The sequence below is a fragment of the Trachurus trachurus genome, assembly GCF_905171665.1.
Source record: "Trachurus trachurus genome assembly, chromosome: 19".
NCBI classification, from domain to species: Eukaryota; Metazoa; Chordata; class Actinopteri; order Carangiformes; family Carangidae; genus Trachurus; species Trachurus trachurus.
The window spans coordinates 3,031,214-3,047,224 of NC_139913.1; the positions used below are offsets into that span (position 1 = coordinate 3,031,214).

Genomic DNA, 16,011 nt, shown 5'->3' on the forward strand with positions numbered 1-16,011 from the left:
GGAGGCTCATGGGATTTCTTGGTTTCCCTCATCAAACTCATCAAATACACAATTCAACAACTCCACAATGCTCTGGTGGACAAGTTGTGACCTGCACATTCACCACGCTATGAGATAATAACAGAACGTTACCAGACAGAGTTGTTTTAGAGGGAAATTCATGCAAAACCACTGATGCACATTCCCGTTGGGGGCAGTTTTTCAGCAAGTAGTCTCTGCATTTACCTCTAGTCCAGTTTGCCAAAATGTTGAACTATCCCCTTTAACTACCCTTCCCCACTCGCTTCAAGCTTTTCTAAAACTTACAATGGTGGATTTTGGAAGCAACAGCTCAGCTCGTCCAGGTGCTTCTTGTCCATCGCGGCCTCTGAGGAAACCAGGGAACAGAGCTCGGCCCAGCCCTTCACCCCGAGGTCGAGTTTGCAATTTCTGGTGACCTGAAAAACAGCAAGGCCCAGAACAAGAGGGCTGGTGCTTCTGCATCTCTCTGAGAACTTCTCCTTCGGTTCTCCCTTTAAGATCTGGACCAAGGTCTCTGAAATCAGGTCGACTGTCTGCGAACATAACAAAAAAACAAACAAACATTAGATTTCTGGCTCATTATCAGAGGTAATAATTAATCAATGCTTAGTTTGAATCCTCTTCCTGTTGCACCAACCTTGATCATAGGAGGTTGTGAGTTGTCTGGGAACACCACTCTTGAACATGCAGAACTAAGACTCATGTTAAAATGGTTCAAGCTCTCAGTCAGGGTGTTGGTGCTCTCTCTGTCTGTTGGAGACCAATTCTGGAAGATTCTGTGGAGCAGAGTTTTGGCCGAGTTCTGCCAAGTGTCTGACATCTCCACACCTTTGGATTTACTTAAGCCAATCATGTGAAGGCCTTTCTGCAGAAAGCCCTGCCGCTCATAATGACCGATGAAGCCTTCGTACAGGTGCAACTCTGGATCAAACACCAATACAGGAGATGTCAATGACCAGATCAGACTGGAAACAACAGTGGAGCATCAACATGATGAAGCTAAATGCTTCACTTACCCTTAATGTTGGGGTCTGGAGGAATGTAAACATGTCTTGTAGCGGCTGCTGATATCTCCTTGTGTCTTTGTTTCACACCGTACCAGTAGGTGAACCAGATTCCTCTCTGCAGAAGGCTTTCTTCTACAGTCAGACTTGCTTCCACCAGATAGCCTTCCTGTTGTAGTCCACTGAATGTAAAGAGTTAACATTAATCAAATGATGAAATAATATTGAAGTTGGGAAGCTCAGTAGAGGTTATTTTGACAGTGGCATGAGTTGCTAACAGCTTTTATTTTGTAGTATTTTTGTAGTTTTAGCCATCACCCCAATCATACAGTGGCCCTGAGGGCTCAACACATTAGCTCCAAAACCCTCAACATGACAGGAAGTGTTTCTGGGGACACAATGAAGTGAGGGACCAGTCTGGGGCCCTTAGTTCTTCTTCTTCTTGACTTTAGAAGTTGTGCAGACAGCTTCCTGTTAGTGGAGCTGAGTTTGTTTGTTCAGTTTGTTCAATTCACGTTATGCACTGTTAGCTTAGCATTAGCCTTTACCCTGGTCCACCATGATTTTGATGATGGGGGCGGGACTAGATAAGCTTTTGCTTCTCCCGCTTTCCCTTTCGGCCATGTGTATTGTATTATTTGAACTAGGATGAAGTGTGCTGACGATGATTTAAATTGACATGCCCGAAATAAACAAATTGATTGATTGATTGATTGATTGATTTTGTGTCTCTCAGAAACACTTGTTGTGTTATCATACTGATGAATTTGTTTTCTGAATTTGCAGCACGTTTTGTGTTTTCTACAGTTGGGCCACCATAGAATCACAGCACAGTCATCAAATAAGGTAGATAGCAGTGTGTTTTAAAGGTGTTCAGAAATTGCTGTTTGTCCTGTTTGTTCCGCCTCCTTCCACGAGTTTCCGTACGAGTTTACCCAAGTAAGGAAAACATTTGATTGGGCGTTAGCGAGTGGGCGGGATATTCAATGTTTGGGGCAGGACCAAGCTTGGCGTGTATGTGCATGTGTGTTTAGTGTGTTTAGCTAATGTAGCTAACTGTTAGCTAGTAGGCTTGCTAACTTAGCTAGCAAGGCTAAGTGATGGGCCGCAGGGATCTGGAGGAGGAGAGTGGAGTAGGGACGGAGGAGAGTTTTGTGTCTGTGGTGGTGGACGAGTCTCCTCCATCGTACCCCTCGTTGACGGATCCTGATATCATTGGCTGATGAATCGTGAGCAATGTGACGCATAATTTGTGCGCCTGCATTATCTAATGCGGAAAAAAACTACCCCACTTTCACACCGGATTTACTCAGAAATAGAATTTTGCACAAATTTTGGGCTACATCGTCTGATAGATGAGTGATTACACTAATTTTAAGACCCATAGTGGGCTCAAATTCAATTTTCTTTTATGAATATATTTAAAGCATGTACACATCATGAATAGGCTACTCACACAAAATGTGTCAGTTTCAGGGGCTCATACTCTGAGTCCCCATAACACAACATCAGAGTGTCGATGTCGTGATTGAATCTGAACTTCTTGTCCAGCACAGCGTAGACGTGGAAGGTGAAGGTGTTGGCCCTGGGTGGCGGCCTCACAGGGCTGCGGTCACTGTGGAGACACAAACAGACATGTTCAGACTCACAGCTTCACCTACAGGGATCTGATTGGTCGACGTCAGTCTCGCTCTCACCGTGTGCTCTGGGATGTTGACTTCTCTCCGGCGGCCATCTTGGACTGTTTCCCACTCGTCCCGTCTCCAGACAGGACTTTGGCGTAAGACTTTGGTTCTGGTTCTTGTGGTTTCTGGGTTTGGGACTCTGCAGCAGGACCCTCCTCGCTGGGTTTGGACTCTGGTTTCTCTGGTTCCTGTTGTGTGGCTGAATCGGACTTTGCTGCATCACCATCTGGACTTTTGTCTTTTGCTAACGGAGCGGCTCCGTCGTCCGCCATCTTGACTCCAGCGTCGCTCGCTCCAGGTTCAGTCCCCTCCTTGTTGGTGTTGCGTTGTCGCGGCTCAGCGTCGTCCGTCTGAGTTTCCTTGTCGCTGTGAGTAACAACTGGAGTTTGTGTTACTTGGTTTCGACTTTCGCTTTTCTTGGTCTGAGTCTGAGCCCACGCCGTCTTGACTCTTCTCTGCTGCTGCTGCTGTTGTCCTCCCCCGTCCTCTCCTCTGTCCAGGTTTTCTTCAGCCTGCCCGGTCTGAGTCTGGCAGCTCGTCGACTCCACGGCCTCCATCGTCTGCTCTTTTTCTGCGCTCTCACCTCTGACACCTGCACCTTTAATGTTGGAGCTCTTACTTCTTCTTCGTCTTCTGGTATTTCTCCTCCTCTTCTTCTCTTTGTCTTGACCTGTCCTGCTGGGGCTGCACGAGCCTTGTTCCTGAAACACACAGATTTATGGAGTTTCACATCATTTCAGAGTGTTTTCTTTTTTCTTTTTTTTATATACAGCTCTGGAAAAAAATAAGAGACCACTTTCACAAATGTTTCTTAAAAGCATCTCTACATGTATGACAGTCATTCTTCTCTTTTCTTTTTGTTTTTAAACACCAACACAAACACAACTCCTTCTACTTAATGAGACACTGAACCAAACAACATCTGGTTTTATAGGAAGATTATAAAAACCACTGCTGGGATTAAACATTGACATTATCCCACAAAAACTGATTTATAAACTCTTCCTGAGTTCAAATATTCTTGCTGTGTTGTTTAGGAATAAATATGAACATGTTTTCTTTGCATTATTATTATTCAAGGTCTGAAAAGACTTGATATTTCTGTTATTTAGACTAGTTTAGTCATTAGCCAATAAAAGCTCTAAATGACAATATTTTTCTTTCAATTTTGGGAGAAATGTTGTCGGTAGTTGATAGAATAAAACAAAAAAAATATAGAATTTTACTCAAACACATACCTATAAATAGTAAAACCAGAGAAACTGATCATTTTGGGAGTGGTCTCTTAATTTTTTCCAGAGCTGTATATACTTTATACATTTTCTACCTTATTTCCTCTCCGGGGTCGTTTGGTCGCAACATCCTCCATCTCCTTCGCCCCCTCCCGGGGTCCGGGGCCGCTGCCTCCTGCTGTCCCCTCCATCTGTAGGGACTTAGGGGAGTCCCTGCTCCCTGCTCCCTGATCTCTGTCTCTGTCTCTGAATATGAAAATAAAGAAGGTGCAGTCAGACCTGAGTGAATTTGTTTATCCAGCTGAGAGACTTTGAACTCTCATAAACCATCTCCAAATGTAACACAACCACAAACAAAGGCAAAAACACCACATAGTTGCCAATGCCAATATATTTTTTTTGTTATTATCCATATATTGATTGTTTATTCTAGACAAAGTTTTCAGATGTTGCAAAGTGTCCATCAGAGCTTCCACAGCCCAAAGATATATATAGGCTATATTTTTTTTTTTTTACTTTATTTTTTCCAATCAATAAAAACAGATACAGAAATACTAAAATATGAACACCAGGGGGATAAACACTACTTTAGGTGCCATTTTGTCCATGTTACTGCCCAAAGATATTTAATTTTCTATCATATAAAACATGAAAAACAGCAAGTCATCACATTATCACAGTTGGAACCGAATATTTGATTGATTGAATATGATGTTCTGACTGTGACATGACAGTGAAACACACGAAATGTCTCTAATTCATTTGTATCTGAGCCAATTTGCCTGTAACGCGGAAAACAACGAGATTATTTCCTACTGATGAAGTTCAACAACACAAACATTCAACAACATCTTTCTGCAGGAAGCAAGTCGCTCAGCTTCAATAAGATGTTTAATCTGTAGTTATATGTCAGTTTTAATGAAGCTTCACTCACCTTTCAGCAGCTACGAGTCTACTCTGCATCAAACAGCTGAGATGTAGGAAATGTTTATCAACCTCCCACTGTCACTGACTTTATGAGACGTTAAGGGACCGTGGAGAATTAATCCCGGCGGAGAAGTGGGCGGGAATTTAAATAATAAACCCAATTATTTCTCTCTGATTACACCGTATTAATTAGTAATCGATCACTCTGATTGATAATCGACGGTTCTGGTCAATAAAAAGTTAAAAGTTAAACCGCGTTGAGGGGTTTTCGGGTTTTATTCGGAGTGTAACTTTATTGACGGTCCCTGAACGCAACAGCAGCCGTTTCAGTTTCATTTCTGTCCGAGTCCCGTCAAATAAGAAACTTACAGTGGAGCGCTGAGGTGCGTTCAGGGACAAGTGTCACACTGAGTTCCTTAAGTTTCTGCAATATTACATCATATATAGCTACATTATTATTATTATTACATTATATTGTTTGAGGGCATGATTTGACAAGTAGGTTACATCATACATTTATTTGTTTACGGTATGTTTTATATTATGGGACATATCTTTATGTTGTATTAAAATGTTTATAATGTTGAATAACATTTGTTTCTTGTTGGTTTTCTTTTATTTCACTACTCTCACTTTGTACTTCACACTCTGTCTTATTCACCTTTGTATATTTAGGCTTTTTATTTCACTGAGGCACCGGTTCTCATTTAGGCTACTCTCATTTGAAATGTTATAAATTATTTTTTTTTTTTTTATCATTATAAATATTCAATAACAAAAATGATGATGCTGCATTCATGTGCTGATAGGAAGTTCAAAGTCTTCACTTTCCATTTCAGCAGTTTCCTAGTGAAAGTCTGGTAAGTGGAAACCCAGCAGTCAATGATTTACATGACTCAGGATTTCAGTGGTATGAAGTATCTTAGTTAATTATTTGTCTTTCTTTTGATATGAGGTCATTATTTTATATTTTCTTTGACCTATTTGTTTTAACGTCTAATTAAACAAATACTGTATCTGTTGAGAAATGTAAAACAGTAATAACACGGCTGTGACATGAACAACTGTGACCCTGACCTGTTGTGAGAAATGTGTTTTTTACAGACAAATCCATCCAATAATCACAGATCAAACATATACAGTTTGTTATTGTAGTGAAAGTGACCGCACTCCTCTGTCCTGATGTTGGGACGCCATCTTGTGGTGAAGATATGAACTCTTGACAAGACTTTAATCAAACCACACAGCTCATGAGAGGGAAAACAAATCATTTATTAGCTTTACATGTGTTTTTGAAGCAGTTTAGTGAGTGAAGATGAAAGAATAAATAAGTTACAGAGAGGAAACATGTTTTAATGGCTCTGACAGAGAAACTTTATCATCATGGTTATTATTTATTTAGATTAATTGTTTCTTCTTCCTAGTTCTTCAGTTTAGTGGCGACCGCGGTGAAAACAACGACAGTGTGAGTTCAGTTCACCGACAGGAGAAGAGATGTGACCTCACCTGTCACCGCTCGTCCCTCCTGTTGTCCTCCTGGGTCACGGAAGGACGAAGGGAAAGAAGGGAGGAAAGGAGGAAGGGAAAAAGTAAGGAAAGAGAAAAGGAGAGAGGGAACAGACTGGGTCAATTGGGTGAAAAAAAAGGAAGGAAGAAGTAAGGACGAAGGAGGGAAAATGGAAGGAAAGAAAGATAGAGGGAGGGAACAGATTCGTTCAAGGAAGGAAGAAGGGAAAGAAGGGACGAAAGAAGGAAGGGAAAAAGGAAGGAAAGAAAGATGGAGGTATAGGAAACAGATCAGGTCAATTGGATCAAAAGAGGGAGGAAGAAGAAGTGCACTGCAAAAACTCAAAATCTTTCCAAGAATATTTGTCTTCTTTCTTGTCAAAATGTCTCATTTCTAGTCAAAACTAATCTGTTTCCATTTAAAATAAGACTCATCACCTAAAAATTAACTTGTTTTTAGATCATTTTCACTTGTTTCAAACTAATTTTCAACTGAAATAAGTAGAAAAATCTGTCAGTGAAAGCAAGTTTTTTGTGCTTGTAATAAGAAAGAAAAACTTGCTCCACTATCAGATTTTTCTACTTATTTAAAGCAGATATCAGCTTCACGGCCATTTCGGCTAATGCTGCGTTCAAGGCAGGCTTTTGAAACCGTAAGTTACAGCTTCAAGTCACAACTACGACTTGGTAGCGTTCCAGGTAACCCGTAGCTCGTGTTTTTACCATCCTGTTGTCTGTGAAAGTTCCCTATAACGGCCACTCGTAACTTCCGACCCGTGAACTCGTACCAGATCGAACTGGTATGACTTCACAGGAAGGAAAAACACAAAGTACGAGTTTCTTTGAACGCACCATGAGTTAGCAGCCCCCGCCCTTGTCAGGCATCAATTGGTCCTCGTGCTACGTCACCACATTCACGCGCATCCCTTGGCTGCACACACAGCCCTTCATGCCGTTCTCTCTCCTCATTGGATAACACTTGTATCCCACAAGGAAAATTTTCTCCTCGGGTTACAGCAGAGCAGAGTGACGGAGAGACTCGTGTTTAGGCTGAAATACTTCATGTAAGTGATTGCTGACGGAAAATAGGACTATTTAGGACTTATATTAACAAAAACATTCCACTGATATCTGCTTTAAAGTGGAAAATTTGCTTGAAAGAAGTAAAAAGTGTCTAAAAACAAGCTGCTTTTTAATGTGATGAGTCTTATTTTAAGTATAATTAGATTTATTTTGACTAGAAATGACATTTTGACTAAAGACAAATATTCTTGGTAAGATTTTGAATTTTTGCAGTGTAAGGACAAAGGGAAGGAAGGAAGGAAGGAAGGAAGGAAGGAAGGAAGGAAGGAAGGAAGGAAGGAAGGAAGGAAGGAAGGAAGGAAGGAAGGAAGGAAGGAAGAAAGGAAAGAAGAGGGTTAAGCTAAAGGTTTCTTGATTTTGCGGACCACCACCCTGGTTCTCTTCTTGCCTTTGGGTCGGACTGCAGCGACCGCCACTCTTCGCTCTGACGGCGTCGGCGGTCTGGGTTTCCCTCGGGCCAGAGCTTGATTCCTCACGGATCTCAGAATGTCCACGAAGGCCTCGACGCCGCCGAACTTAGAGGAGAGGTCGGCCAGACGCTCCTTCAGGGCGTTGAATTCCTTGTAGAGGTCGCCGAGGGCGTCCGACAGGGGCTGGATGCTGCAGGGACCAATCAGAACCAGGCTCAACAACATAAACATCTTTCATCATCAGAGAAGAGTTATTATTAAAGAGATGGTTCAACATTTTGGCAAATTGGCCCATTGCCACAATCCCTATAGTCTTAGCAGTAGGTCTGTTACCTTTATTTGTCATCAAATACACAATCCAACAACTCCACAACGCTCTGGTGGACAAGTTGTGAGCTGCACATTCACCACGCTATGAGATAATAACACCTTGCCTTCAGGGACAGTTTTTCATCAAGCAGTCTCTGCATTTCCCTCTAAAACAACTCTGTGTGGTAACGTTGTGTTATTATCTCATAGCGTGGTGAATGTGCAGCTCACAACTTGTCCACCAGAGCGTTGTGGAGTTGTTGGATTGTGTATTTGATGAGTTTGATGAGGGAAACCAAGAAATCCCATGAGCCTCCGTAGCGTAGCTCTGAGCAGCTCACGGCTCTGCTCCGCCGTTCTAAAAATAGCTTGCACCGACAATTAAAGGTAACGAACCTACTGCTATGACTATAGGGATTATTGCAATGGGCCAATTTGCCAAAATGTTGAACTATCCCTTTAAAAGAAGAAAAGTGAGATGAGAGTTGTTACCGTCCGTAGTCGGGCAGCACGGTCCTGTGGTCGTGCAGCAGCAGATCTTTGACCTGCGTCATGATGGCGTACTTCCAGTTGTCTAAGACCAGAGTGAGGTTGGAGCATCCTCTGGTGTTCGCTCTCTCTGCTGCAGGTGAGACACACGACAGGTGAGGACGTCATCAAACAACACCATTCAGAACCAGAATCACATTTTTATGTCAGGTGTGCGCAGATGTAACAGAAGGTAAAGAACGTGCAAACCAGACTGCCAAGCGGTCATTGACCTCTTGGCAAAACGGTAGTCCGTACCAAACACAACATTGTACCTGATGTACATTGCAAAAACTCAAAATCCTACCAAGAATATTTGTCTTATTTCTAGTCGAAACAAATCTCATCTTAAAATAAGACTCATCACATTAAAAAGTAGCTTATTTTTTAGACACTTTTTACTTCTTTCAAGCTGATTTTCACTTGAAATAAGTAGAAAAATCTGATAGTGGAGCAAGTTTTTCTTTCTTATTACAAGCACAAAAAACCTCCTTTCACTGGCAGATTTTTCTACTTATTTTAAGTGAAAATGTGTTTGAAACAAGTGAAAATTATCTGAAAACAAGTTAATTTTTAAGGTGATGAGTCTTATTTTAAGTGGACAGAGATTAGTTTTGACTAGAAATGAGACATTTTGACAAGAAATAAGACAAATATTCTTGAAAAGATTTTGAGTTTTTGCAGTGTAGCCGATGTTATGTGGCCCTCTGCGTAGTGTTTGGTACGGACTGCCCCAGGTGGGGTTCGAACTCTGCTCTCCTGCACCGCGGGCGACGATGCAAACCGTTTTAAATAAACAATGAGGTAGTGGTGCAATGAGATAAATAATGAATACTGGATAAATATATATCTGTGTGTGTTATTTACAGCAGGGTTGTATTTGCAATATGTAGCCTACAGTTAAATGATTAAATGATGAGGAAGTGGGTGGTACGATATCAGATGGTTATTGATAAACCAAGAATACAAAACCACAAACAGGAGGAAGAACAGCGAGAGGCATAAAGGTTTACGTCCAGTATCAGCACTGAAAATTAGGTTACACTATAGAAGAAAAAGAGCAAGAAAGAGAGAAGCAAAGTGGGACAGAGGGAGGAGAAAAGAGACTCCGCCCCTCCACTACAGTGATTTACAGGTCAACAGACACCTGGGTTAAAACTGTCTTCTGTGAAAATGTAGATAGTAAAAAACTGTAGATAATGAACCTGCTTCACAAAGTGTTTCAGGTAAATGATCATAAACCACACTGCAAAAACTCAAATATCTTACCAAGAATATTTGTCTTGTTTCTAGTCAAAACAAATCTCATTATACTCAAAATAAGACTCATCACATTAAAAAGCAGCTTGTTTTTAGACACTTTTTACTTTTTACAAGCAAATTCTCACTTTAAATAAGTAGAAAAATCTGACAGTGGAGCAAGTTTTTCTTCCTTATTACAAGCACAAAAAACTTTCGCTTTCACTGGTAGATTTTTCTACTTATTTCAAGTGAAAATTAGTTTGAAACAAGTGAAAATGATCTAAAAACAAGTAAATTTTTAGGTGGTGAGTCTTATTTTAAGTGGAAAGAGGTTAGTTTGACTAGAAATGAGACATTTTGACAAGAAATAAGACAAATATTTGAGTTTTTGCAGTGCAAAGACAAATACAGATGCATCAGTTTTCAATTTAAAAAGGTCATTATGAATAGATTTTTCTATTAGATAAGTCAATAAAAAAAAACACAAAACATGATAACAAAGTTCAAAGGTGAAAGGAGACCGAGTGGGTTCGGTGTCTGACCTTCGTTCCTGAGCTCTGGTTCTGGTCTCTGGCTGCTTTTCTGTGTCTGAGCAGCACAGAGAGTCAGCGACAGGACCAGCACCAGTCCAGCCACCGCCGCCATCCTCAAATCTCTGGCTGCAAACACAAAGTGTCAGAGAGTCGTAAAAAACTCAACTCAAAACTATTACTCCTAAAAGATAAAACAGAAAGAATAATAAAACGGAAGATAAAACCCACCTGCAGCTGAGTTGTTGGACTGTGTGTGATGAAGTGTGTGACCTCGTCTGTGCAGCAGCTTATTATGAGTGAAGGAGGGAGGGTCTGCAGGCTGCACTCCCCATCTGAGCCTCACACACATACATAGTTGTACACTGCAAAAACTCAAAATCTTTCCAAGAATATTTGTCTTATTTCTTGTCAAAATGTCTCATTTCTTGTCAAAACTAATCTCTTTCCACTTAAAATAAGACTCATCACCTCAAAATCAACTTGTTTTTAGATCATTTTCACTTGTTTCAAACTCATTTTCAATTGAAATAAGTAGAAAAATCTGCCAGTCAAAGCAAGTTTTTTGTGCTTGTAATAAGAAAGAAAAACTTGCTCCACTGTCAGATTTTTCTACTTATTTCAAGTGGAAAATTTGCTTGAAAAAAAGTTTTTATTTTAAGTAGAATTAGATTTATTTTGACTAGAAATGAGACATTTTGACTAGAAATAAGACAAATATTCTTGGTTAGATTTTGAGTTTTTGCAGTGTATATAAGGCACAAACATGTTTCCTTCAGTCGTCACAGATGTTGTTGTATCAGTTCCTCCTGAGGCCGTGACGTCTGGATGAACTGGATCCGACTCAGTCGCCATCGTTCAGGTTTAAAGTGAAAACACGGAAACTTAAAGGAGGTGAAGTCAGTGTAACCTGATCTCCGTCCTCAGGAACCTGCAGCACATGTTTGATGTTGAACGTTCAACCTACACATTCCTCTCGCTCTTCATCTGTTTCACATCTGCATCACACGGACCAGAACTCAGAACTCAGACCAAACACTAAGCTACATATAATATAATATAATATGATAATGATTATCTATGATTAACCATATGGAAACGTGTTTTTGTGCATCATTATGAGACTTAATGTTGAAGCAGATGTTGAGAATATAAAACTCTCACTTCTTTTGAAAGCAGCTGATGAGTTTTATTGTTGACGTGTGTGTGATGATGATGATGAAAACCAGACTGAACCAGATGCCTGTGCAGCAAATGATCAGTTACTGTATGATCAAAGTATGTGAATACGACATGAAGCCGTTGTGCAACATGTGACTCCAGCATCACGGACGTTAACCTGTTGCTATGGCGACGGCCCCTGCAGAGTCAGAGTCAGGGAGCTGCTGAGTGATGAGGAGGTCCGGCTCCTCCCACAGCTGCAGGCCGAGGTCAGAGAGCAGAAACAGCCAAGATCCTAGTTTAACCCTCCTTCTGGGTCAAATTGACCCAATCTGTTCCCTTCCTCCATCTTTCCTTTCTCCCTTCCTTCTTTGCACAATCCTTTTTCCCTTCCTTCTTCTTCCTTACTCTTTTGATCCAATTGGTCTGTTCCCTCCCTCCATCTTTCTTTCCTTCCTCCCTTTTCCCTTCCTTCTTTCAACAATCCTTTTTGCCTCCCTCCCTTCCTTTTTGACCCAATCTGTTCCCTCCCTCCATCTATCTTTCCTTCCTTTTTATTTGTCATTCCTTCCCTCCTTCCTTCTTTCCCTTCATCCTTCCTGCATTCCTTCCTTCCACCCCTTTGTCCTTCCTTCCTTCCTTCTATCCATTCGACCTTCCTGCCTTCCTTCATAGGCCTGGAAAATGATGCTGATACAATCTTTTGTCTTTATTGTGGAAGTTGTGACATATGCCAATATGCCACTTTTTCAAATCTTTCTCATACTCTTTCTCAACGTTGACTGTAGCTTTCCGGTACAAATGGAGCATATTATGGCAATATCACTTTTTGAAGGCTCTTTAACATGTTTGTTTTGCCTTCCGGCCCCCAAAATGTGAGAGTTGTCTGGCAATGATGTAACTAGGTTTTGAATTTGCATAACTCCACCTTAACCTGGGACCGAAAGAAGGGGGGGAGCTGTGATGTTTGATCATTGGGGGATTTGACTGAAACATCTTTATGACACCTGAGAACTATTTTAATTTGTGGAAAAGGAGCAGAACATGTTCCCTTTAAGGTGAAAATCCTGCAGAGTTTCTGTTTAAAGGGACAACAAGGAGTTTGTATTCCGTTATAAAAAAGTCTCACATTAATGTGGATGAATCTACGTTACCCACTTGTTAATGGTCCATTTTCGATAAATATATCGTTTTGTCTCTATCGATTTGTTATTTTGTTATTATTATTTAGTGGTCGACTCGCCCAGCATTTCCTAGTTTCGGTTTCGCAGACGCTGCCCGGCGGATCACGGGAATAACGTCGGCAAATCATCGTTTATGGTCGGAACTACGACGGTATCCGATCGTCTTCAAACCTCCGACTTTCATTCTTGATGAATGAAAACATTCTTGGCAAATGTTTTCGCCTTCATCCGTCTTGCACCGGTCCAAGAATTTCACCGTGCTCGCAGAGGCTCATGGGAAATGTAGCATGAAAAAAACACTTCGCTTTCCAAAACTCGTTCCTCGTTGTCCCTTTAATTCCGAGCAGACACACACACACAGACAGACAGCAACGACACACCGACTCTTTGTTGTTGTAGTTTTTTTTTTATTATTTTGTTTCAAATCCAGGTGAACAGCGTTACAGCGTCGGCTCCTCAGTCGGCTGAGCTCAGTGGAAAGTGAGGACCTGCAGTAACTCCAAGAGCTGCTCGCTCAGCAAACCGCCCCTGGATCAGTACAAAAGGAACGAGGTCGCTGCCATCCGCTAGCACGATGACATCACATCAACCGCTCTCCGAGGATTCACAGGGAGGGGCAGAGGGGCAGAGGAGGGGGGGCAGGAGGGGCAATGAGATCATCCATGGGCAAAAAAATACAAACTTTTTAAATTCTTCTTTCTCCAAATTAATCTACAACTAAAAATATATTCTCACTTCATCAATGGAATTACTGTCAAGAAGCACACGTCTCATAAATAGTTGAATCTGCAGCCCGCCACTCAACTCAACACTTCTTCCCATCCCATAAACTGGGAAACAGGCCCGTTTCCCCCGGCAACAGCCCCCCGGTTTTTAACTCGACGGTACCGAACGACTTCACTTCACCTCACCTCTCTTTCTCTCTCTCTCTCTCTGGTCGAAGCCTGAAACTATCTCACCGACACAGAACGACTCCACAGCTCAGAGGGATTAAAGAGCCACACACACACACACACACACACACAGACACACTCACTCGTCCAGGTGGAGGGTCGACAAGGTGGAATTATGGGAAATGAGCAGTTTGTTAGCTTCGCATCGTTAGTATTAAAGATGAACTCTTAAAAATCTGCTCTAGTTTCACAGGAGCACCAGAAAAAAAAAAGAAAATCTGTAAAGACGTTAAAGTCATGCAAAGTCGTTTTTTAAATCTTTTTTCAGTCACACACACACACACACACACACACACTCACACACACCTGAGACGCCTCAACATCTGGACAGCAGCAGCTGTGTGAGGTCCGACTCAGGTTAGAAAAGTTACACATCTGCAGCCACAACTGGACTCGACGACGACAACGACAACGACTTGAGTTGAAGCTGTTGGAGGTTTTTGGTCCCGACAGAGAGAAAGAACCGGTTTGAACCAACACGACCGGTTTCAGCCGGTTTCAGCCGGATCATCAGAGGTGAAACTGACCTCTGACCCCGGCTCCTCTCCACCTGGAAGCAGCTTCACACACACACACACACACACACAGGCAGACACAACAACCAATCACAGACGAGCCGCCCGTCGTGATCCCGCCCACAGAGGTCACATGACCGGACCTCACTCTGAGCAGCAAAGTCTTTAATGGCTGAAGGACGAAGAGGAGGAGGAGGAAGAGGAGGAAGGAGGAGGAGGATGAGGAAGGAGGAAAGAGGAGGAAGAGGAGGAAAGAGGAGGAGAAAAGAGGAGGAAGAGGAGGGAAGAGGAGGAGGAGGAAGGATGAAGAGGAGGAAAGAGGAAGAAGAGGAGGAGGAAAGAGGAGGAGGAGGGAGGAGGAGGAAAGACGAAGAGTAGGAGGAGGAAGAGGAAAGAGGAAGAGGAAGGAGAGGAGGAGGAGGGAAAAGGAAGAAGAGGAGGAGGAAAAAGGAAGAGGAGGAGGAGGAAAGAGGAAGAAGAGGAGGAGGAGGAAGGAAAAGGAAGAGGAGGAGGAGGAAAGAGGAAGAGGAAAAAGGAAGAGGAGGAGGAGGAAAGAGGAAGAGGAAAAAGGAAGAGGAGGAGGAGGAAGAGGAGGAGAAAAGAGAGGAGAACGAGGAGGAGGAAGGAGCAAAAGGAGTAGGAGGAGGAGGAGAAAGGAGGAAGAGGAGGAAGAAGAGGAGGAGGAGAAAGGAGGAAGAGGAGGAGGGAAGAGGAGGAGGAAGAGAAGGAAAGAGGAGGAAGGAGCTGAGGTGGAGGAGAAGTGGCAGCACCAGTAGTTTTCTAGAAGCACCTAACAGCGAGTACAGTGATGATGGGGGGGTCAGGGGTCGGTGAGGGGGGGGGGGGGGGCTACATATCGTTCTGCTCAAGTTCAAAACCACCAAAAGAAGCTACAACTCCAACAAACCAGTGAGACGTTCAGGGACCAGTTCAGGGTGGGAGGGGGGAGAGAAGTTAATGTGTGAGTAGCTCTTTGCACCGTTTCCACTCAGGGGGGGGTGGGGGAGTGGGGGGGCCGATTCCAAACCTTTCAAAGTCGTTTAATACTGAAAATAAACTCTCTGCTAAAGCTGAAACAACTCTGGAGCTCCTCACACTGCAAAAACTCTAAATCTTTCCAAGAATATTTGTCTTATTTCTTGTCAAGATGTCTCATTTCTAGTCAAAACTAATCTCTTTCCACTTAAAATAAGACTCATCACCTAAAAATTAACTTGTTTTTAGATCATTTTCACTTGTTTCACTTAAAATAAGTAGAAAAATCTGCCAGTGAATGCAAGTTTTTTGTGCTTGTAATAAGAAAGAAAAACTAGATCCACTGTCAGATTTTTCTACTTATTTCAAGTGGAAAATTTGCTTGAAAATGCAAAAAAGTGTCTAAAAACAAGCTACTTTTTAAATGTGATGAGTCTTATTTTAAGTAGAATTAGATTTATTTTGACTAGAAATAAGACAAATATTCTTGGTAAGATTTTGAATTTTTGCAGTGTATGATTTCAGGTCCGGGTGGGGGGAGGGAGGGGAAGGGGGTTTGACCAAATGATTGTACGGTTAAGTAAGAAGAGAGGGAGACGGGGGAGGCGGGAGGGGGGCGTCGTCAAGGAGACCAGGACCTATAAAAACCTGACTGAGCAGAGTCCAACGCTGAAGATTCAAAATGTTTTAAGGTTTCGCTACAATCAGATCATAATAATAATAATAAAAAAAAGAAAGAAAAACAA

The 16,011-nt window shown here is 42.1% G+C and overlaps 1 protein-coding gene across 1 annotated transcript in view; it reads right to left on the bottom strand.

Moving 5' to 3' along the window:
- rnf213b (ring finger protein 213b) overlaps positions 1-4,922 on the bottom strand; it is a 41,213-nt gene extending 36,291 nt beyond the window's left edge. Inside the window, exons 1-7 of the mRNA XM_083994812.1 lie at positions 4,877-4,922; positions 4,038-4,188; positions 2,723-3,411; positions 2,482-2,640; positions 1,038-1,207; positions 659-942; positions 307-554 (exon numbers count right to left, since the gene is read on the bottom strand). Of these exons, the coding sequence (XP_083850938.1) occupies positions 307-554; positions 659-942; positions 1,038-1,207; positions 2,482-2,640; positions 2,723-3,411; positions 4,038-4,188; positions 4,877-4,905 (1,730 nt within the window). The 5' untranslated portion in view covers positions 4,906-4,922. The remainder of the gene's footprint in view (positions 1-306; positions 555-658; positions 943-1,037; positions 1,208-2,481; positions 2,641-2,722; positions 3,412-4,037; positions 4,189-4,876) is intronic.
- Between the last annotated feature and the right edge of the window lie 11,089 nt (positions 4,923-16,011).